The sequence below is a fragment of the Drosophila grimshawi genome, unplaced genomic scaffold (assembly GCF_018153295.1).
Source record: "Drosophila grimshawi isolate 15287-2541.00 unplaced genomic scaffold, ASM1815329v1 contig_1377, whole genome shotgun sequence".
NCBI classification, from domain to species: Eukaryota; Metazoa; Arthropoda; class Insecta; order Diptera; family Drosophilidae; genus Drosophila; species Drosophila grimshawi.
This window is the reverse complement of record NW_025062900.1, coordinates 26400763-26426797: the sequence shown is the minus strand read 5'-3', so window position 1 is coordinate 26426797 and position 26035 is coordinate 26400763. Positions and strand designations below refer to the sequence as shown.

The following is a 26035-nucleotide window of genomic DNA, read 5'->3' as shown; positions in this document are numbered from 1 at the left end:
TACATGTAAATCGCCGCACGCGGAAAAATAAGGACAACCAAAAGGAATTTGAGAATGAGATGGAAGCTCAGCAATCAATTGATTCATTTTCATTCCTTGAAATGCTGAACTTGAATGAATATTTCCACCTGATTGAGTATTTCAGTGGCTTTTGCCGAAAACGAAATACAAATACCAACAACTAAAAGTTAAGTCGTTGCGCAGCCCGAAAACGAAATCGAAAATAAACCGCAATTGAAATTGAATTGACAAGAAAGAAATGAAAAACTCGCACAGCTAAAAAGAAAAGAGGGGAAAAAAATTATAAGCTAAATGCCAGCGAAATGAATTTGATTAAAGAAAGATTTCGGAAAGTTTTCAGCATTTGGAAATTATAAAATTGCTTGCGCATAATATAAATGCTTTTATTTAATTTACGATGTAGTTTCGAACACTTTTAGCCACCGTTTTATATTTGACGGTTGCTTGTTGTTGTTGCTTTTGCAGGACATTTTTGTTTTCGTATTTCCTTTTTCAAGCTTCGCGTTGATAAAATGATTGCACTGAAACGTGATTTATTGCACTTTTCTTGGATTTTATTTGACAACCTTTCGTGCGGTTTTCTGCGCAACTGCGACGCTTCTCGCGAACTTCTCTGCGGCTGCGGTCAGTCCGCCCCGTCCTTCTTTCTTCTTTTGTTGGTGTTAAAGTTACAGAGCCTTTTTTTTTGTTTTTTCTTTCAAGTCGGCTTAAACTGTCCCTTATCTACGTTATGGGCCTGTCAGCCCAACTGACATTCATTTAATAATCTTTGGAAAATTGCAACAAAACAAAGAGAAATGTTTTTCGCGGTACTTTGAGGGAAGATTTGCAGCTCTGCAGCAAGAAGTTCAGCTAAAATAAATATTTGATGTAATGTAGCTGTTGTTTTTTACTTTCAAATAAGAGTTGTGTGTGTAAATATAATTATATATATGTATATGAAAATATTGAGAATATAACATATATATATATATATATATATATATACTATTTGGTCAAAATAATACTAGTGCGGCCTCATACAAATCAAATGCTCAATATTTTCATAGCTTTTCTCATAGATTCTTTGCACCATTTTACTCTGCGATCACACCTATTTTTTATTTTATCTATTCCTTTTGTTTTAGCCGAGTGTCGCAACTGAACGAGTTTATTAAAAGTTTTTGAGCAAAATAATATAATAATATCTCATTTGCTTATTTAAAATCGTTCCATAAAAATATGGCCCTTTTATGGTGATGAAATATAGCTTGACAATAATTTCACTGCTGAAAATCAAAAGTTTTTAAAAATATTCAAAATGAACAAAAATGTAATTCAGCTTAACAATAAATGGTTGGTTTCTCATTTGGGAATGATTTAAAATACTATTACAATCGGTAAGTTTCGATTGAATAATCATTAAAGCCTGTAATATTATCAAAAATACGTGTTAACCTTGTGAAACGTACGACGAAAACAATTCTTAAATGATTTATTATAAAAAAAAAGTTACAATGTGGCATCGACCTCCCGAAGATAATAATCAAGTAATTCGAAATTCAAAAATATAATCCAAACTAAAAAAAAATGTGATGCAAAAAGTTTAAAGTCTAAAAAACAACTTTTGGATTGTGTATTGAAGAAATGATGGGACGAAGCCAAAAGTGGCTTATGTGGTGACACAGGTCTCGTCAGTATGTAAGACGATCACCCATCACATAATCTGTTTCTAAAACCACTTGTTCCGTCATTAAGCACAGACGAAGCAATATTGTATAGAAACCTCAAACCTCAAACAGGACAACAACCCCAAATACACCAGTAGAGTCTATACAGAATCGTTCAAATTTAATGAAGTCAAGGCGATGAAATGGCACAGTCTAAAGATCGCCATTAAAAATATTGTTTTTACCGTAATGAAACGTAAAATGTTTAGCTTTTGGAGTCGTTAATGAGGTCTTAGACATCGATTTCGCCACCAAATACTATACGAATAATAATAATACATCGCCACATAATATGTAGTTTTTAGAAATATTATATAGCCCCAGGAAAAGCTACGAAAGTTTCACTACTATTATTTTAACTTATTTGTGAAAAATTAAAAAACTTTAATTTTTTTCCATAACAATTTTATAGATATCCTCTCTTTTAATGTTTACTCATTTTCAGTATTGATAGTATAATAGTTTAAGGCAACTATTATTTTGACCCAACTTTATGTACATAAGCTCTACAATTTCATCAGTAATCCTACGAAAGTTCGTTTTATAGTCTTTTAATAAACAAGCTTTGCAATTCAAAAGGGAAATTCAAAAATTTAATTGAAATACGTTAAAAATTGAAAAACAAGTAAAAAATCTTAAAATTGCCATAAGCGACGCAATAACCGTGCACCCATTCAATCTCAATGGCCACATCATCCATCAACTTCAGAAGCAAAAACCCAAGCATAAGCGAATTTCAATGCATGCCGTCGGATGGGCTGCTAAATTTTTGGGGGAGTCTTATCTAAAACGTGGCGTACTGGAAAAGTGCTCCAGAAAAACAGGCAGCGCTCAAAGTGAAATCAGCTTAACGAGATTGCACACACACGTTGACAGACACACACACATACTGAGACTATCAATCAAAATAAGCATATTACCACCCAAAACTCGCTGACCAAATGTTCAAAATATTCGAATTGAGCGCACTTAAGCCAATTTTGTGACGAGATATTGCAACAAAATTGAATCATCATTGAGCAAATGTGTAGGCCAGCGAGATATTGTGTATGCTGAGTATGTGATGGCATGCAGTTAAAAATGAGTAAGCCCGCTATATGGTGTCATTAAACGCTCATTTCGCTCCACACAAATCGACATGGACTAACCAAAGACACAAATTTGGAGTTAATGTAATATAAGGGAGGCACGGGAAAATGTGACACTGATATAGTCGAAAGAATCTGACTAGCGCAACTCTCTACCACTAAAAACGCGTAGCTTACCACTACCACTTCGGTCGATTTTTGTCAGTCCGGCAGTACATAATTGGAAAAGAAAATAGTTGTACATATGTACATGAATATGTGGTCGGTGCCTCATTTAACACGCATCAAACTACAACTGTTTTTTGAACATTTTTCAATCAACTTTGCAGCAGTCGGCGACCAGAGCGACTAATTTGAGCCCAGTTAAGAGAACCTCCGAGCGACAGGCTTATGACCATCAGAACAAATGCTTTCCAAACTGGTTTCATCTTCTTAATAGTTTTTCTCTGTTATCGATAAGTAAAAACGTCGCCAAAGCGGTAGCGACAAACCAAATGAAAACGAGAAAAGAAAATCGACAGATAAAAGAAAAATGAAAAAGAAAAGTTGTTTGCCGTAAAAGTCGGCCAATTGTCGGTCCATTGCTGTTTGCAGCTGTCTTTTTTATCTGCTTGGCTCCAATGTTAGTCAAACGCTTGCCCATATTCAATTTCTTTACTCGCAGCAGCAAATAGCGAAAGTCGTTTTCAGCTCGTTTCTAATGTCGGTCAAATGTGCAGCTGCTTGGTTCAAGCATAAATGGGCTGGGCAAAAATAATGGTCCGATTAGCCCGGCAACATGGCAACAAGCTGCAAGAGCCAATTCTGAGGGGAAAGATTTGATTTTGGTCAGCTCCGTTGCCTTTTTGATAAATGGTTTGACTTGTATCATTTAGGTTTGGATTGAGTACCTTGATTTAGATTAATGCCAAGTTATTAAAATACTTTTCATTCTTAAACAGCTTCAATTTAATGAAAAAAAAAACTATTTATTAATTGTTTCCAATTAGTTTACTTCAACATTCCAACTAATATATAAATATATTAAAAAAATGTCATTAACTCTCGCACTCGCACGGCTAGTCTTTATTTTTTTATTACTAATTATTAATGCATAATATTTCCATACCACATATTTCTCGACAATTCATGTCAGCCCGATGGGCTGACACACTTAGGCCATATTTGGCCCGTTGTGATACCGAATGGGATCCAGGGGGAGTTTCCTCCTGCAGTCGTGCCTCCAAAGCATTTCTAACATTCAAACATTTGACCAGCCAGATGCGTTGATGAATTTCGCTATCTTGGCCGGTCTCATATGTCGGAGCTCCGATAAATCAATTAGGGAGTAGTTTCCCAGGATTTCCAGCCTTTTCCTGGCAAGTGCTGGGCAGTGGCAGAAGAAATGTTCCGGAGATTTCACTTCCTCCTCGTCTTTGCAGCTTTTGCAAAAGTCTTTGTAAGGCACCTGGAGTCTGTTGGCATGAATGCCGACCAGCCAGTGCCCAGTTAGAGCCCGGACCACTGCAGAACAGTTGGTCCGACTTAGACTGCACAGCTCTTTGCTGCGCTTGGAGTTGATAATTGGCCATGTCTGGTGTGCTATGCGGGCACAGGTGGCACTTTGCCATTTTCTGCATGACCTGCGCCTGTACTCCTCCTTGATCTTCAGCTTACAGGTAGCTAGAGGCATACTTATACCCTCCTCGTCCGCGAGGAGTTGTAGTATAGTACCTTTCCTAGCTAGCTCATCGGATTTACAGTTGCCTTCAATGTCCTGGTGGCCAGGAACCCATATTAGGCTAATAACATGCTGTTTAGCCATCTCGTGTAGAGATTTGCGACCGCTTGTTACTGATATCGAATTTGAAGATATCGAGCTGATGGATTTAATTGCTGCCTGACTGTCAATATATATGTTTATATTGCTAGGGCTAACTTTGAGCCTTTCTAGGCAGTCTATAGCTTCCTTTATGGGCAGTACCTCAGCTTGAAAGACACAACACACTGTGTGTTGGAATGGTGAAGGATAACTGTATGTTGAGTTGCTCGGAGTAGACCCCTCCGCCTATGCGGTTGTCTAGCTAGGAGCCGTCTGTAAAGAAGGTTATGGTTGCCGATGTACCTGGGGTGTTATGAACCCATTCCTCCCTTTGAGGGAATTATATATTGAAGGGCGTTTCCAGTTGTGTTACTGGCACGCAGCAATCTGTTTTTGAAGGGATGATCGGCTTCAATTCTAGGATTGAGGCATGGCCAGTGCTCTGAGTAGCCCAGGCGAGGGATTCTCTGAGTCTTATGGCCGTGAGTGTTGCATTTTCCATTCTTTGCCTTTCCAGACATGGGATGTCCAGGATAGCATCAAGTGCCTCACTAGGTGTGGTACGAAGCACCCCTGATATGCATAGTTCAGCCATACGCTGAACTTTGTTTAGTTTAGAAAAGGTGGTTTTCTTTTTAAGACAGGGCCACCATACTGTGACGCCATACAGAAGTATAGGTCTGACTATATATCTGTGTATAACCATTGAACGATATTTCCATTTCAGCCCAATGGATTTCCTACACGTATATAGAGCGGCTGTTGCCTTTTTAACACGTGTTTGGATATTTAGGTTCCAGTCTAGTTTCCTATCCAGTGTCAGCCCTAGGAAATTTGCACTGTTGTTGAAGATCAGATTCACATTATTTAGTCGGGGTGGAATAAAAGAAAGGACCTTGTAATTTCTTGTGAAAAGAACCAGTTCCGTTTTATTTGGGTTTACCCCTAATCCACTCTCTTTTGCCCAGCATGAAAGTATGTTTTGTTTACTAGTCATGAGGTCACAGAGAGTTTGTGGGTATTTTCCCCTGAAAATTACCGCAACCTTATCTGCGTATGCAACTAATCGGCAGCCGCCCCCCTCCATGTCCCACAGCAATTTGTTAATTGCTATGTTCCATAGTAGGGGTGACAGGACGCCTCCTTGATACGTACCTCTGCTTACGAACCTGTAGAGAGTTGACGACCCTAGTTTGGATATCACAGTCCTGCAAGTGAGCAATTGACTGATCAATCCCACCGTACCGGTGTCAATCCCCAGTCTCAGCAGAGCTCCAGTTATGGCTGCCGGAGTGACGTTGTTAAAGGCGCCCTCAATGTCGAGAAACGCTATTAGGGTACTCCTTATGGAGTAAAGATTTCTCTATAGTAGAGACCACAGAGTGAAGAGCAGTATCTGTGGATCTGCCGTTCCTGTAGGCATGTTGGGACTCCGACATAAGCCTGGGGTCAATGGATGCTGTGAGATGAAGACTTATAAGTCGTTCCAGGGTCTTTAGCATGAAAGATGACAGACTGATGGGTCTGAAATCTTTGGTGCTGGTGTGCGATGGCTTCCCAGCTTGGGTATGAAGGTTATTTTTAACTAGAGCCATGTCGGTGAGATGCGACCAGCCTTCAGAATCTTCCCGAAGATCTCATGTAGCCAGTTTATGGCTGTATTGCCCGCCTTATGTAGTTGGACTGGGCTTATTTGATCTTGACCTGAAGATTTGAACGGCTTGAAGCTGTTTACTGCCCACTTAATGTTACCTTTGTGTATAAGAGACTTCTGCTGTTGCAAAGAGAATTATAATTATAATTTTGAGTCATCATAAACTATTGTTGCATCTTTATTATTATATTTGTCTCTCTGTTTAGCAACTATCCTCTCTTATTTTCAAGCATTTTAGAATCTTTTTTCGAGTTTTTAGTTTTTTGCGCATTTTATGTAATTAAATTTCTCACTCATCACATATGCTGTCGAAAATTCTTCCCCAAATACATTTGTATTTTTTGCCGACACACTGTTTATTTGTATCTATAGTTGTACATTGTATCTGGGTTGACCGCAGCTTTTCTGACTTTATTTTCATTTAACTATCGATTTTTGCGGTTTTTTCAACGCAATTAACAATCTCTTCCTCTTGTTGGCTGCTATGGTTTCAATATACCCTGATGATTGTTGTATTTTTTGTGGTTGTAGCTGTTGGTGTTGTGAATGCTGCTCTACCTAGGAGTTTTCCTAATGATATTTGCCTGCTCACTCAGTTTATTGCCAGCTGTCGGTGTCTGTCAATTTTTCATTTGAATTTAATTTGATAATCCTAAGGTCGATAAGTTTACGTAATTCTTGAATCTGTTGCTTAGTCGAGGAGTTGTTTGATTGTTGTAAATATTTGTGGCATGTGGGTTGGTCGTTCATTTGCGATCCAGCTGTCATTTACTATGAATTAGTGGGTATAAGGAGAATCCTTAAAAATAGCTTTAATATCAATTCACAAAAATTACGTGGGTCTTGGCATACAGCAATTTTAATTATTTAATTTCAACTAAAGTAACTCGACATAAAAAACCTACAATAAGTAAAAAAGATATAAAATTAAATTAAAAATAAAATGTAATATTAAATTTAAATTAAAACAAGAGAGAACGTTACAGTCGGGCGGAACAGACTGCGAAATACGTTGATACCATAAGGACGTGGTCGAAAATTTTTTCCGGAGTTTTGGAGGGTGGTACTAGCAATATAATTTTCAAATCGTGTGAGATATATTGTTTTATCGATTCACACTAAGAGGTGTTTCGGTTTGAGTAGGCGAAGTGGGCGTGGCCATCCAATATTGTTTATTTATCTCTTAGGGAAGTTACCAGTAACATACTTTTAAAAAATGCACATTTCAGATTTCTAGGGCCATGTAGAGATTTGCGACACATTGTTACGGATATCGATTTGGACGACATAGTGCTGATAGATTTGATCGCCGCTTGGCTATCAATATAAGTATGTACGTTACGAGAACTAATTGTGGACCTCATTAGGCAAATAAGTTTTGTTTGTTCTTTTAGGACTAGTACTTATGCATGGAAAATACAACAGTGTTTCGTGAGACTGAAGGATAGCCACCAACGCAATTTTCAAACTTTGAACCGTTTGTGTAGAATGCTACGGTTGCCGGCGGTCCTTGCGTTGCTTTAGTCCATTCCTCTCGATATATTGAGTTGTACTATTGGCACACAGTAGTCCGTTTTTGTAGTAATCATTGTATTTTCTACTTGAATAGAGGTATGGCCCAACTTCTGAGTAATCTATACTGTGTTCTCTCAGTCTTATGGTTGAGAGTATTGTCTGTTCAACGATTTCTAGTTCCACACATAGAATATCTAAAATGGCGTATAGTGTCTCATTTGATGAGGTGCTACCCTGAGATGCATAGTTCAGCCATATGCTGAACCTTATTAAGCTGTTTCTGAATGGTTTGTCTTTTCAGACAAGGCCACCATACTATAACCCTACATAAGAGGATGGGTCTTACCCCAATTAAGTCCAATACTTTCCTGCATGTATATAAAGCGACTGTTGCTTTCTTAACCCGTAGCTCGTTATTGAGATTCCAGTCTATTTTCCTGTCCAGTGTCAGCCCTAAGAAGTTGGGCTAGTGTTGTTTAGTCTGAGGGGACTAGAGTGGGAATTACAGGATATGGTCAATTATAATCATTACAGATTACTCGAAACACGTACAGCGATTAAGAGAAAGTCGGAAGAAGTAATGAGACGGTCTTTAGAAAAATTGGCACATATTTAATTGAAAATACTTGTACAATATTAATGTATTGTGACAATTTAATAAAAGTAAATCGAAACAATGAATATTTTCGTAAAATCAAAATCGAATATAAGATATTGATAATTCAAATACCTATCGGTTTTGGTGTGATAAATTTAATGCTAGCTTTCATCGTTTTAAACTAAAATTTATATTTGAATATTAGCCATTATATGTACTGTACTAATATTGAACTTTAATTGTCATTATTATATACTCAAAACATAAAAAAAAACTATAAAATCCGGTAGCTTTAAGTACTCATTGGAATAAATAATCATTATACCCCTTTTCCATTTTTAAAGGTTTCAGGGTTTAAAACCCTGTTTCATGTAACAAAGATCGTCATTTAAAAATAAATCTTGGAAAACCAATTTCAAGCCCACAATCCAAACTGAAATCGGCTAGCCGCAATTTCAAATTAATTGAAGGCCGGAAATTGAAAGGCAACGTCTCTGTTGGATGCTGCAACCCCAGCCCACACATTTTAAAAATACACGAGCCCAGTTTCAGTTGCGTAACACTGAACAAGAACAATAACAACAACGGCAGTAGCAATAACAACAATATCACAACAACAGCAACAGATGCAATCTGGAAAAACCTCACGTTGCTGCATTTCATTGCCATTTGAGTTGATGTTTCGTGCGCTTCGTTTGCTGATTCTCTTAATACTTTTAACGTTTCATAGCATTTAATGGATGCAAAGTGGGCCAACGGCCGCCGGCTCCTCCCCAGCACACAAGCTACTCCCCCTTTGTCGCTACTGACTCTTACGGCACTTGTGTCTGTCTGTGTGTGTTTTGCCGCCTCTGTGTATGCAATGCATTCTCTTGTAATGCATTTTACTTTTCCTCGTTCGGGGCATGGCCTGTCGAACTTGAAGTGCAAGTGTAAAAGTGCCAAAGTGAAACTTGTGCCTGGCGCAAACATATTTATTTTGGCAGATGGACTGGAAACCGAGCCAGAAATGGCAGACGACACACAACGTACACATTCATGCTTATTTCTACGTTGCCAGCAGCTTGTGCAACATTTTTAATGCATTAACAAATACTTACACACACATAAACATACACAAGCACACACTCACACACATACTTTCTCATAAATGCATTATTTGTGTGCATTTGGGTTCTGCCAATCGGAATTTCGCTCGTTGTTTGGCTTAAGTTTGGGGCGTGGACAATTGCCTAATGGAGTGTTATGCCCAGTTATGCACGCAAACATACATACAGAAACACATACATACCTTCTTCATATACGTGACTGTGACAATAACCAAACTGAAAGCATATGAAATACTGATTGGTATAGAAAAATGTATCAAAATTAAATGCAATCAAACGGAACGAACTATGATAATATTATATCAGATGGCCAAAATAGGGCGATATTCTCTGATTTTTTGTTTTCTGTCTAATCGTTCCAACAAACAATTGTCTGTGTGCCTCTTTATGATAACACTACATCATTTAATTCATATAATGCAATTAGTACCCATTTTCCACTATGGCCATCATTTTTTACATTCACATTTTTTATTATGAGAACTCAAAAAAGTTTATCTCAATACCCAGAATATATGACTTAAAAATAATATCAGGTATGTTCATATAATAAATCCGTATTTATATCCATATCTTAACTGAAAGATTATAAAGCTCTTTATATATTTTATAAATGATATATATTTTTTACAAAGTTCTGTATTAATACATATTATTTTTAGGTTCATTAGAAATATGATAACTAATGAATTAAAATTGCTTTCGATTACTTTACAGGTCGTGAGCGACTCAACGAATACATATCCCACTATGAAACACTCAACTATGATCATGAGCACATTAAAGCTAGTCACAGTAGAGCCGACGATCGGTGACCAAAGATCATTTTGTACATTTAAAGTTTGCAGCACATGGAAGAGACTTCCATCTTAGATTAAAACGTGATTTAAATACATTTAGTGATAAGTTAGACGTGAGTATTTATTAACTTCATTCAACGTAATATACATACTAAAATATGAATACATCATTTTGCAGTCTTATGATAGCAACGGCCCCATTGATGTCTCAACGGATCATATCTATGAGGGCGAAGTGATAGGGGATCGTAATAGTTATGTATTTGGTTCCATACACAATGGGGTTTTCGAGGGTAAAATTATAACGGAACGTGATGCCTATTATGTTGAACATGCCAAACATTATTTTCCCACAAATCGCTCGACGACAACGACCACCGCGACAACAACGTCCACGACGATAACGGGGTCCACCAACACAAAGGATACACAAAGCAACAACTACCACAACAAAACTGCCATTGATAATAAGACAGAAAAGTTCATAAATAAAAATGGTGCAAGCACATCCACAACAACAACATCTAGAACCACATTCGAAACGTACTCGAGCACTTTCGAGCAGTCAGAGTTGTCTACGACTGTGCTTCCCAAAACGGATGAGAGCTCTGGCGGCGCACAGGACGAACTTGATTTTCACTCTATTATCTACAAGGAGTCGCATGTTGAGGATGCCTACGAGAATGTACGCGAAGGTAAGTAAACCCCAAGTCACAAAGCAACTTTCAAAAGTAAAAAATTTGCGCGTTTATTATAGAGAACAGAGAAAAGCAGAGCAAACAAATATGTATGATTTATTTATGATGGCAAAGTTGAACACTGACTTCATTCTTCTATTTTTCTGGCGCCAGTCTCAATTGAAGTCAACCTTCAAAATGTTTGATAACATTTCACTTCAGTTTTGACACTTGTGTTGTATTTGCCATAAGTGCTTTTGGTTGTTAATCATTTTCGGTTATTCATCGTGTTCCGGCAAACCCGTAACTTGTCAAATTTTCATAGCGTTGGGCTGTAAGTGTAAATTGCGTATTGTATATTGCATTTGTTAGTCCTGAAAAAGGTATTTGACATTTGACAGCACTGTCTCTAAAAGGGTTGTATGGGGTTGTCTCAATGCAATGCTTTATATACTGAAAAAATTGTTTGAAGAAGAAGAACAATTTTGTTTAATTAGAAAAGCTTTTTATTCTATTTTTCAGATATGTACTTCTTATGTGGGAATTTTGTTAAAATTGAAACAAAAAGCGATGGTTTCAATTTTAAGAAAATGAAATTCCCATTTCGTAGGTATTTATAGATTTTTATAATACTTATTAAGCCTAACATCAAAATCAGCTTAACCAGTTTTAATATGATTGATTATAGTTTTTTATATAGTTAATTACACCTAATTTGCTATACAACCGCGAAAAGGATTTTTTTGTTTTGTAAACTTTGTCTTTGTGAATAAAGGAATCCCTTGTACAGCCAAATATAAACCTTTTTTTGTGTTTTGTAGACAAAGTCTGTTATTTGTTTTCAAGCTCTTATGAAAACTAGGCAACGTTGCAATTTGCATATCCTGCCACACTGCTGAGAAATTGTCAGCTGCAACAGCAAGAGAAAAATCTCTTACCAGTTGAATGGTCAGTTTTGTATGCAACTCAGCAAGAAATTGAGGCACAGATGACTCACAGACACACAAGCGCCACAATGCGGCAACAATGACACTGGCAATGAAAGTTGCAGCACCATGTGCGCATTGTGCAACATTGTTGTTGGTTTTATTGTGCAAGCGGTAACAACGACAAAATCAGCTACCGACTATAACAAAAGACGTACCAATCTTACAAGCTGAAAACTGGCTGCCGACAACAGCAACTAGATAAACAAAACAAAACTTACTTTAGGTTGCCAAAGATTAAATACACTTAAACCTCCTTTTCAAATTATTATCAAATTATTTATTTTTTAATTTATCCGTAAAAGGTTTAAAAAGAACTGTTACTTTGCCTGACAAAAATTAAATAAATCCCCATTGGGTGCTTAAGATATGTTGTGAAAACAAAACTATTCATTCAGCTATGTGATATATATATTATTTATTAATTTATTATTCTTTACTTTAAATCGTTACATTATTTAGTTATATGTATAGCGCGTGGAGGATTGGAAATTTCAAGCTGTGTGGATCCAGATAATGATATTATATTAATAATAATCTGAAATTGACTGATTAAATTGAAACTAGACTAGTTCTAAAAGGAATATCTGTAGTCTTCTGGTGGCAGTACTGTTGTCCAGCAGCTTAATGACCAGGTTGTTGAGATGGTCGTCTCGTGTATCTGGAGCTAAGTTGCGGTATTTCCTCTAATATACATTAGGAACCAAGATCTTCATATATTTCTCGATTAGTATTGAGAAGCAATCAGATGTTGAAAACCAATTTGACATAAATTTATTGTTTGCAACCAAAATACTTATATTTATATTGCACACTTATCAAATATATCTTCAAAAATAACAGACAAGATTGCAAACCAACAGATGTGATCACATTAATACGACTTTTGATATTGATCAATATTATACTTTACAATTAAAGTGATAACCCTTCGCTATTTTTAATGAGTGTTGTGTATACAAAGCTGCAGGGGATGCCATTGTGACTTGTTGCAAAGCTTTCATGCAATTTGACGAATAGACAACTGCAACATCAACAATAACAACAGGCGATAATAGTTGCTCGCGCATTTGACAACGTTATGCATGTGTGTGTGAGTGTGTATGTGAATTTGGGGGTTTGTCGTGTGTACATTCGGGTATAATCATTTTAATGAGCTTACACAAAAGCCACTTACATTTTAGTCGGTCTTAAATTGTTGTTAGTTAGGCGACATTTGTTGCTGTTTATTGCATTTGATAGATGTGCTTTTCAATGATTCCGACTGATTGCTTGGCTTCGTTCTCTCTCTTTCTCTCCCTCTATGTAAAGTGTGTGAAAATTTGTGTGTGTGTGTGTGTGACAATTTTAGCGTGGGAGAAATTTTTGCATTTAATTAGCTTCGTTTAGAGTGCGTTTATTTAGCAAAATTTGTGTTTAGACAATAGCTTGAAATCAAATGTCGAATCATTTGGAATGCTAAACAAGCTAATTAAAAGACTTATTGTGGCAGTTAAGTTTTTTAATTTAATGAATGAGACGAATCGAGACCTAAAGGCTCTTTTCGCGTAATGCATTTATGCACGTAATTGCCAATTATAGAAGTGCTGCAGCAGCGCCTAATGGACTGTTACAACTGAATATTATAAAATATAACTATTTTGGAACACAATGTATTTAGTCAACTATTGATATAACAACCATATTGGGTTTCCTTTGGATTTTTGGTCTCTTAACTATTATTAAAATATGGTAAAGGCCTTAAAAAATTTATAGTAAGTCAATAGTCATAGAGTTTCATTCTTGCGATCTTTTGTATAGCATTTAAAGTTATTTACTAACAACCGGTATTAAGCGTCTGTTCCCCAACTTTTTAATAATGTTGATTTCAGCGCAATCCACAAATGAAATGCACCAATAAATAATATCCCCAAATAAACTTACATTGTCTGCACTTTTCAACTTTGTGCCATATATGTAATGGGGGGGTTTCACTTTAAAGGTTTCTAATTTATTATCAAAAAACTTGTGCCTTGCACTGAAGCAGCAGGCAAAGGAGTGCAACTAGAGTAAACCCCAAGTACGCAAGAAAGTTCATGGAACTTGGCCAAAGAGCAGAACATAAAGTTCGATTAGTGCAAAGTGCGTTGTTGCCATGCTTCACTTGTTGACACAGCCCAAAAGGAAACGGAACTTTTTGCCCCCGTAACTCTTTTCCCCCAGCTTATAGTTCCTTTTATGGCTTAATTGCTGCCCAGCCATTCCAGCAACGTCTTAAACTGTCTAACTTTATTAGCTACTCTCGGCAGGCACGCACGCAACACTGTATGAAAAAAATACAGGTGTGCTATAATTGAGAGTTAACCTAACTGATAGATACCATGCACAGAAAAGAAACAGTGATATAATAAATTGTGTAAATAGTTTTTAATGGTAAGAATGCCTTCATCGGTAAGGAACACAAGAATACATGTGCAGAAGGATTTAACATGAAATATTTCATGGACATGCATAACTAATTCAGTATCAAACAAGAAGCTACAAATCACTTGTCTGAAATATTGCACACATCAATTCAGAAGTTTGAATAAGAACTTCGCCGAGACCAACTCTTTTCTTGTCCTGTGACTGTACCTTTCCTTGACGACCAAACTTAACACTCTAATCATTCAAAAATATTTGATACAGTAAGGGTTAGGTTAGTTTGGACGGTTGCAGACCCAACATTCTGTGCAATAAGCTTTTCCAACGTAACACTTTTTAATCAATTAATCAATAATTTCAATCCTTTAAAATTTGAGTAATTCAGTTAACATCAGCTCAAATAAGCGAATTTATTTTCACACTGTAAATAACAGCTATTAATTGTCAGCCCAAAAAAGAAACGCCTAGATACACAGTTTTAGAGAGAAAAAGCCACTTATAGTAAAAAAAAAAACAATCGAGAAGAAAACTAAAATTTTGTATGTATTTTTTTTAATTCTAGATTATATATAGAATCAAAGTTATCTCTCTTTCTACACGTTAAACACTTTGCAGCAAATTGTAATACGCACATCAAGCGGTATAAAATGATGAAAACTTTGTTGAACGTGTTAACTCTTTCACACTTATCAAAAATGTGCAGTCTGCTTCAATTTGCAGTCCTGACCCTTCCCTTACTGCCATTTAGTAGCATATTAAAGGTGGCGCCTGAAATGAGCAGCTGCTCTCAGAGGGGCCGACTGAATGGACCCTCATTTTGAGTACATTGCCGGTTGTGTGCTGAATGCGTGTGAGTATGCTAAAATCAACCAAGCGAGAACACGCATGTTGCCACGCCCCTAACTTGGCGCCACAGGACTTGGGCATTCTTTTTCTCTGGCTTGACACACTGCCAGTCAGTCAGTTGGCAAGTAGCGAAGCGTGCACAAGACTAACCCCACTCGTTCATTAGAGGTTGAGGCACACACGCACACACATAATTCACACAGTGACTCCATTACGCGACGGCAGACTGCACTTGCCAGTTGAATGCTACTTGGAAATCACAATTTATACGCATTGTTGTAAAATATATATATACATATATATATATGTATATACAGATATATATATATATTTTTTTTTTTTTTTTTTTTGTACAGCCAAACAGAATGCAGTTCAAGTGGCAACATTTTTTCCCTCCTTTTTTATTTTTTTGCCACTTTGTTTGGCCGCGTTGCAGTCGCCCCAAAGACGCGTTGATCTCCCCTGGTTATTACACGAGTGCATTGGCCGCAGTAGCTGCTTTATGCAGTTTTCTGCAACAGCCATTAATGCAATACGTCGCATTTTATTTATGACACTTTGTTTTATTGTACTTCTTTAACGCCGTGAATGGTTATTTATATAAAGAGGCTCTTGACAAAACACTCTCCTGTGCAACTGCGCAACAATTTTGCGTACAAAGGTCAGCAGTCGAGTAGCAAGGCTTTTACTTCGAAATGGACAAGTTAATAGATAAGATCAACCGATTATATCAATTTCTTTAGAGTGAATTATGCTATTATTAAAAAAATATATTAAATTAAATTGTGAACTAAGTTCCAATTGCGATAAACCATTTTCTTCCAAATGTGACTGTCTTTTAAACTTCAAATAACATGATATATATATATTCTGAATAAACTGTCATTTTATGATCTTTACAATCAATGATTCATCTTCATACAACTACATACATGTGGGGCTGATTATGTCATGTTTACTATTAATATTGTAATGATGAGTGTATTACAGTGAAATATGAGTATTGGATTTACAACGTAATGTTCGACTTTATAAAACAAGGATTTATTTCCTCGGCGCACCGAATATTTTACAACTTTAGGTACACCGGACATTGACGACTTCTTATTAACGATCTTAACGATGCGCTTCACGAACTCGATTCTCTCGTTCTACTGTTCTTCTACGACTCTTCATCTACGAGTCATGCTTATGCTGCACTGTAATCCCACTGTAACAACTCATCATATACAAATGTTTTGGAAATTTTAAAATATAGTTCAGAATACAAAATCAACACTGACGATAAATAAACATTAAACCTCTTTTAATATAGTAGTAGTAGTAGTTATACAAATTCTAACAAATAATAATAATGTTTTTCAATAAATATTTCTAAAAACAATATTTGGTGTGTGGATGTATGATACTATGTTTAGTAGTTGGTTTCATTACCCTTATTAGAAATATCCATCACATGACGATGGTGGTGATCTAGGTGAGCGTCTCATATATTGTCAAGACGTCTGTCACCAAATAAGCAAGTTTTGGGTTAGTCCGAAAATTAAATGTTCCTCTATTTCTTCAATAGTCATGCATTTTGTTATTTTTTAGACTTTAAATTGATTTCATGTTTTTCGTTACTATATAGATTATATTCTTTGGCTTCTACCTACTTGTTTAATAATAGTATTTTATATTATTTCCGGATGAGATACCAACCATTTGTTGTTAGGCAAAATTAAATTTTTGTTAAATTTTTTTTTATGTTTAGATTTTCTCACATTTGATCATCACCAAATGGGCCATATTTTTATGGAATGATTTTAAGTAAGCAAATAAGATAATATTTTACTATTTTACTTAAAAGCTCTTACTAAACTCGTTCAGTTTTAAATATTTCGACTATTTTCATCAGCATTACTATTATTTTGACCGCTGCAAAATTACGAACCTTAGCCAAATCAGTCCAAAACAGAAGATAAACAAAACTAATGAATAACATACTAAGAGATGAGGAGATCTATCGAAGAATGAAATGATCAAAGGAGCTATGAAAGTATTGAGTACTGAATGAATCAGCACTACTATTATTTTGTTCATAACTGCATACTAACTACATACAATGTTAATATCTCAAAGAGAGACTATCAACACGAAGCTACGTTCCAGGACTGAATTTCTGTTTACTGTCTTAAAGTTATTGTTCTTAGCCTTGTTTGCTGTCATCAGCAAATTTGCTGTTGTGCGATATTTTCGATATTGGTCAGCGATGCATGAAATCAGCGGGCAGAAAACAACATTGCACGTTTATATAAACAGGATTTACACACAAGTTGCTACGATTGCCGCGATGTTTGTCGATGATGAGGACGATGCCATGGCTTACAATAATTTCCGGCATTTGATAACAACAAAAACAATACCAGCGGCAGCAATAACAACAGAGGCACAAACAGTTTAAGGGGAGTTTGGCGATTGTAAACAAACAAATTTCATGCTACGTTTCACCGGAAAGTTCAAAGCCGAATTGTGGGGTGACTTTTGCAAAGAAGAAGCAGAAAAAACCAAATTGACAAGCGACAGTCACGGCCGGAAATACACTGTCTGTGTTTTTTGTTGTTGTTTATATATATATATATATATTTCATTTCTTTTTCTGCACTACTTACTTGCTTTTGTGTGTTATTAAAATGAATTGAAATCAGGAACCTGGCAATGACCACGTTAATTGGCAGACATGGGGTACGCACTTAATTGAAATCAATCGTGTTCAGCAGCACAATAACCCTTGAATAAGCAGTGTATGTATATAGCACACATATACAATACTGATCAAAAATTTAGGGAGAGCGTGAACAAATGATCTAACTAGTTCGAAATGAACCAATACCTCCAATAATAAATAAAAAGAAAGGATTTTCATATAATCTTCAATCTATCGAATATTATAAAGCTTTAGCTTTGCTAAAACTGCTCAGGACACTTCAGTATTAAAAAAAAAAAAAATGCATACATTAATCAATACTATTTTTACACTTCTTTTTTTTTGTGTGTATTCATGTAAATTTGTATGTTAAATATGACGCGACTGAAGTGTGTATGCATGTGTGTGTGGGTGTTGGTGTGTATGGACGTGAAGCGGTCAACGTTTGCGCTGTGGTTGGATGAATACATTTTGCATGCGTGGCGACATGTGTCGACTTCTATTAAGTTAACACTGGTCATTCAACTCGCATTCGCCTCTCTTTCACCTCTCTCCGTCCGTATACTTCGCCCTGTCCCTGTCTCTATCATTGTACACTCTGCCACATGTTTCTGCTGGGCTCCGTGTGGTCAGCAGTTGGCAGTTGGCAACTGATGCGGACAATTTTTAAAGTGTGACTTGCCACGAGGCAGTTACGAAGAGCGTTGTTTTGTGATGGAGCCAGGGAGGGTGGGGTGAAGTACGTCTGACACAATGTGAACTAGCGATGTGTCAAGCGATTTAAAATAGCGCTCTTAAATTAACATGCGCTGCAATTTCCACAATACTTAATTAAATTAATTTACTAGAAAAGTATTTAACACTAACGAAATTACAGCAAAAAGTATATATTTAAACTAATCTTGGTATATTATTTCAAATAGGAAATCAAATCAAAAGTACAAATTATGATTAAAGACTGTAAAAACAATATCTCTCTATTATATAATCAAAAATATACATTTTTAGAGATTCCATGAACTCTATATTAAAATAAACATATTTTCTTTTAATAAATTAAAATTTTGCCAAATCGTAGGACAATCCGAAAATTATTATAAAAATATGCTTAAAAACTCCTTTCACGAATAAATAATAATTTTAGTATCTTGTAATCTACAGTAAGAAATATGAAATTGCTCATGTTTTTTTCTTAATATTCAAACTATTTTTCCATAGTACAAATTGTATTTTATTGAATGGAAAAAAATGTAATTCGTAAATCATCAAAATCTGTCCTTAAAAAAAGTTGGGATATATTTTAAAAAGTTTTTGATAAATATCTAGAAAATGTCAATTTGCAGTTGTATTAAAAGCCCCATCGTTCGGCAACGTATGAATTTTGTCCCTTAATAGCAATCAAATTTCCATTTTATTTCCACTAATATAAATGCAAAAGTCAACAGAATCAAAGGCCTCATTAATTGGAAGTGACAAAGTACTTAGTTGCAAACAAAAATTTGTACAACAATTAAATAAAACCCGCATATATAGTCAACTGGACAGAGTTTCCAGGTCATAAAACTTTTTTAATTATTTAAATGCACTGCTTTCAGAATTGTTGGTGCATTTCTTGCAGTTGACTATAAAATGATATTCGCCAGCAACCCCAATATAATTGGTTTAGTTGGTGTCCAAAAGTGATAAGCTCAAAAGCATGCCAGAGCTGCCACAGAGCGAACACTATTCGAAATTGCGGTTAATTGAAATCACTGAGCACGGTTTGCAGCTGTTGGTCTTGTTGTCCATGTTGGTGTTGTTTGTCCCCCAGAGATATATGGTGAGCATTAATTGAAACTTTGCACTCTAATGGGGTTGACCGACCCAACAAAATCGCGCATGACTAATTTTCCATGTCACGTTTTTGTTGCGTAAAAAAAAAGAAGACAATAAAACAAAATTCTAGAATGGTAAGTTATGGGCATTACTTTTTCATGCGAGAGCAGCCACTGTTGAATACAATGTTTCTATTTTAATTGACATTTGTACGATGATAATAAAATGCTGATCTGAGTGTGTGTCACATGCCAAATCGACAATTCCTTTTGTCTTTCATGTCGTCATGGCCATATGGTTTTCATGTTCATTGTCAGCTGCAAAAGTTTATAGTTGCTTTTGCGTGTTGCACGACGCATGATGTTTTGTGGCAGCTGCGCACTTGTATCACTCGCTATTGATGTTGTTGTTTTATGTTCCCAGCTGCTCTCAAACTGACAACATCAATAAAAGTCCGTAATGGGAGTGTATCAAATGACATTTCTCTATCTTCACTTGCATTCAAAGGTGGTAGGAGATTGCTGGCATAACATTAAACAGACACAATGATCCATTGAACAATTTTACTATAATTATAAACTAGTTTATTACACTCGGATGTAGCTTTGCCAACTGTTTTATATATTTATTTAATGGCGACTAATATCAGTCGACACAAAAAAATGTAATATTTAGGCTCTTTAATTTTAAAATAAAATAAAAATAGGAATATTAAGCCTAGAAAAACACAATCATCAAAATAAAAAGTGTTAAGATGAATTAGTTAAGAAGTTTAAAATTAAGTTCGTGATGATAGGAATAAAGATATATCAATTGGCTTATAATTTGATATTTAATTTTTTGTAAGCAACAAATATCGTTTAAAAAACTTTTTAAATTCATTCAATATACAACTTAAATAATGTATAACTTAAAACTAAAATTTTAATAGACTTTTAATGTATATATATAATATTACTTCCGCTTTAGTATATGCAAGACTTTACATGAGTCTTTTTGAGCATGATTACAAATTTATCACACAACACACATACAAATAGTTGTATTTTTTATTCAACAGCCTCTGCTGATAAGCCACATGCACAAATTAAAAAATACACCCACACTGAAGCTCAGAAATATTCTACAAATGAGAATTACTCAAATGAATGTCCATTTGAAAGCAGCCAAAATTTTATTTCTTGCAGTTGCAATTTCACCGTGGCGCTGTGAGCGGAAGTGCAGCATACAAAATGAATTACGGCTGCGACAAGGCGGTATAGGCCTTGAATATTAACAACTCACCAATGTGCTACAACTTTTTCGTCAATCTGAGCATCTAAGTCCCCATGTATATGTGTGGTGTGTGTGCCTGTGACGTGTTATACTTTGTTCACTACACCTACGTCGATTCTGTCGCTCCATCGATAAAAACAAATTACTAACACTCACTCCAACAATTCCATGCTGTTGCTAGTTCCATCCTGTTGGCGTTGACTCCTCCACAACGTTATTACTCTCACTACGCTTGGTGTTCGTCATTTTGACCCTATACCCTTTAAATAATGAAAATAAGTGTATTTTGTTGTTAAAATGTTTGTGATATATTTTTGAAAATATTGGAGATATTTCTAGCAAAATTTGTATATACATGCTATCTTTGAAGCCTTTTTCGAATGAAGTACTAGCAAAACTTTTAACCAATTAATAAGAAAATTAACTATTTTAAAACATTTTGATAGATATAGTATTAAGACAATAATATAGATCTATAAATCAATATAATATTTTATTTTTTCAGTCTTAAGAAATTTTATTTTACAGACTCCAATTATTAGCATATGACTTGTTGAAGGGTATACTACCGTCCACTATTTTTTCAAGAATACATTTTGGCTTGTTTTGTGTTACACTCGGTTTAGTTTTATAACCCCTTGCTGTTGTCATCATCATCGTCGTAGTCGTCGTCGTCGTCCTTGTCTTCCATGTGGCGAAAAATTCAAATTAGATTTTAAAATTTAATAAATTTATTTGGTAAATTAAAATCTGTTGCCCTAACACTTCAACTCAACTCAGCTGAACTCTGAACAACTGAAATGAAGTGAGCGCTACAAAGCGTGAAAAAATACTAAGACTCCAATTCGCTTTTAATGTGTTTTTTGTCTATTCTGTTCAGAGTCACAGGTTGAGTAACGGCAACCTGGATTTAACCAAACAGCTTCATGACTCACATATCTTTAGTTGGGAACCATGTTTGCTTTGTATACCATTTAGTTGTCTGACCTTGATGGTACTTAAAGCAATTTTTATTTCTGCTGCAATATGATTTTTTTTCTTGGGCTTTATGGGTTATTCTATCCGATCCTTCAATTCAATATTTATAAATTCATCTTGACTTGCAGAACAGAGTCCAGTTATAGATAATTTTTAAGCTTGATACTACTATTACACGAATTATTCAAATGCTGCAGCTGTGCAAACTGCACTACTCAATTCTTCAAAGTTTCTTTACAGGTACCAATTTAATTGCTTAGACTGTCCACTTGTTTCGCCATGATCCTGAAGTCCTCTTGTGAATATGATCCTTAGATTGCGTTGCTCTGTCAATAGAGTTCCTGATCCTTGGTTGCATATTAGCGGACACCAGACGTGATCTGCACAACATTTAATTGATATTGTGTATTCGTTATTCTTATTCCGTAGTCCCGGTAATGGGATCTGCTTTGTCTGTTGCAATATGGGTCTTACAATACAAAATCAGTACGTATTCCATTGACCATTTATATACTTGAACACGGTGAATGACTGAAATTGATATCAGTTAGCATTTTATTGAATGAGCGTACAATACTCACAGGGGTTTTTTTGACAGCAAATAACCGAAATATTACATTTTTTCATGGAAGACTTATTAAAGTCTTATCAACTAAGTACTAAAAAGTAATAGAGTTCTCCCTTCGGTCCGCGACATAATACCAGATATATAAAGAATGCTGATTTTTTTAGCAGAAAATTCGAGAACTGGAGTAATAAGCTGAAAGCTGTTTGTAGAATATTATGAAGGCTTACAGACATCTAAAGTTTTTAACGTGATTTATGTTTAATGTTTAAATATGAATGATGATGCAAATTATATTACAAATATTTTGACTCATGGGACTGTTTTTTATAAACTAGTAGTAGTTTTAGTTGAATTACCTGGATCACATTAATATAGTACAAATATATGATTCAGTATTATTAAATACTAAATATATATATATATAGTTATAAATTTGATTCGAATTGCTTAAAATTTATAATTAGTCTGAGAACAGGATGAAATCTAATCATTATATTAAGTTTTACTTTTTTTGAAAATTGCTCGACGATCATTTAGCAAATGCTCATGTCTAACAGCCCTTAAACCACAGTCTGCCATCCGAAATATTTAACTGTTTTAAGCATAGAGAAGCGCGCACCGCGCAGACTCCACTCTTCCTACTCCTTCCTAAGCAGCCCAATTCTCCCATTTGCATTTTTGGCACCTAGACAAAAATTGGCTGGGGTCTTTTTACACATATATACACACACACATGCACATTTAAGCATTTGCATATATTTTAATGTCCACACACACGCCGTCACGTGAGAGCCACAACAAATTTTAGCCAGGTCGTGGGTGTGTTTGGTGGTTGGCGGCTGACGATGTCGACAGGTTTAAATACATTTTGCACTTGACAATGAACAAACGCAACAGCAGCTTCTGTACTGTTGCCAACCATTTTTTTGCTATATGAGTAGCGCATAACTGGTTGCAGGCACCCGTAATAACGAGTTTTGCGATAAATTGATTTGCTGAACATTCCACACCAAAAATGGTTTTGTTCGCTTCTCGCTGCGGTTGTGGATTTCATTTCCAACGGGTCAGGCGCTACCCTGTTACCAGTTGGGCACATTTGGAGCGTCTAGTCTTTCATTTTGACGGCAAGGCCAGCTTCAAATATTTATTGATGTGGATTGTCCTGCCCTTAGCATGGTCTATCCGCCTCCATTCCGGTGGGGCATTCAGATTATGATGACCATCAATTTTGGTCCGGGCGGAGCATATTTTTTGGGGCGGCTCGAGAAAAATAAAATGTTAAGAGTTTCTTTGAACATTTTTTGTTTATCAGCATTTTTATGACTTAGAAGCCAACTTCAAACATGTAGATTTCTTAAAGCATTTATATTTATGTCATAAAGTTATTTGTACATAGTCATAACATTTAAATAGTTGTAAAATAAACTTACATTTTCCTATATCCTAGACACAAGCCTTGTACGATATGAGTTGGGACACTGCGACTTGAGTTGTAAATTTAAACTAAGTTTATTACTTAAAATCCTAGCTTTAAAGAGCTAACAATGATCACTTATTAATCTACAGCAACGGATCAATGTGTGAATTATTTCCCATGAGGAGTCTTTTCTTAAAATAGTCTTAATTCTTAAGCAAGACGGAGCTTATTTAAGGGTACATATATTTTATAATTTCAATATCAGCTTTTCAACTTCCAAAATATTTATAACTATGGAAACAACTAGCAATTGTAAAACCATCTCTTAAAATGTGTGCACTAATTAATACATGTTTGCAATATTCCCATTACACACGCACGTGCAAGCCCACAGACATATATATATATATATATATGTATATATATATATATATATATATATATTGAATGAGAATAGACAAGCAGCCCTCAGATGGCAGTCAACAAAGGCATCTGACACATGGCGTATGCGTAATGTGTCCACGTGGAATAACTATGCTTATACACACTGCTTACCAATATACGCACACACGCACATACGGCATATAGACAGTCAAGACAGACTGAACTGACACACGTTCCACTGAAGATTTCAGCCAATGTCTTGCGCTATAATTCAGACGACTGCAGTTCATGTCCTTGTGACAGCTGCAGCAGCAGTCCAAGGAAAATTTCTAACAATTTTAAAATTTAGAGCACACATGCCACTTGACTGCATGTGCAACTTGGAGGTAAGCGGTAGGGCATGTTGTAGTATTTGGGGGTGTGGTTTTGTGCAACAAAACACAACTCACAAATGTTCTTCTTGTGCTTTTACGAGCTTCAAAATGTGCATAAATCTTGTGCAACAAATTTATATTTACATTTTGTTCGTGCTATTTAACAACATTTGGTCAGCCAAGCCAGTCGAGGCGGATCCTTGAGTGTAAGCTGTTGAATATTTTGATGTTCACCGCAACCACTCAGCGTCGTTTCCAGACCCACATGTCCCAATGCCCTTCCCTACAAAAATGCTCGGCGTCGCCGTTATGCGGTTTCAAAAAGTTTTGCATTTTACCATTTTGCACTTATTCCTTGCAGTTTTTGGAGTGGGCCAGGCTGGAGTAGGGCGAGGCGAGACGACGTCAGCAGCTGTGAGTTGTTTGTTTTATTACAAGTGCCAAATAATTTAACGGCTAAAATATTAAATTTCTGTTTGAATTGTCGTCAGTGTCCTTGTGGATGCCAGTCTGTATATGTGTGTGTCTGTGAGTGCAGCCGCTGGCAGTAGCCATAAATGTTTGACTAGCTAACTCCCCATCCCTCCCCTCGATACAAAATATATATATACGTTTATATATGGTTGCTGTGGCAACTGAATGTGTGTTTGGGGAATCAACGGGTCATGTGTTTGAGTTTAATTAAAAAGGGGAATTAGGATAGAAACTTCTGTACATATATGTATGTTCATATGGACGTGCTCATATTCACTCTCATTTCTAAATGATTTATACAGCAAGTTTTGCCTTGCCAAAGAACGCAGTTCGTGCGATTTATGCCAGGTGTATTAGTTTGCTTATAATGAATTAAAAGATTAATTCCAATATATACAAGTTGAGTTTTATAAATTTTAAACAATTTTGCTAATTTAATTTCGATCAGTTCTAGTCGACTCAAAAATACACACAAAAATTAAAATTAATTAAATAAAAATAAAAAAATGTTGCTTGTGCGTATTAAAATTAATATTAAGAAATAAAATTAATTTTTTTATTTAATTTTATTGAACATGAAACCCACAAAAACACCAAACAGATCAACTATGTTGTTAATAAATAAAACTTATAAAATTTGTACTTTTAAATTAGTATAAAAAATTCTTATGCTTTATACACAATTTAAATTAGTATTTAAAATGCCTAGTTGGATAGTTGGTGGATAAATGAAAAAAAATAATAATAAAATAATTATTTAAAAAATAATAATAGAAATAATATAAAAAGCTCAGTAAAATGTAATTGTAATTGTTTCTACATAGTACCACAAGCAGGTTCCTTTAAAAAAAGAAGCC

The 26035-nt window shown here is 35.5% G+C and overlaps 1 protein-coding gene across 1 annotated transcript in view; it reads left to right on the top strand.

Annotated features, from left to right (window-relative positions):
* LOC6567184 overlaps window positions 1-26035 on the top strand; it is a 140864-nt gene that overhangs the window by 96154 nt on the left and 18675 nt on the right. The window contains 3 exon segments of the mRNA XM_032739229.2: window positions 10213-10293; window positions 10296-10408; window positions 10474-10990. Of these exon segments, the coding sequence (XP_032595120.1) occupies window positions 10213-10293; window positions 10296-10408; window positions 10474-10990 (711 nt within the window).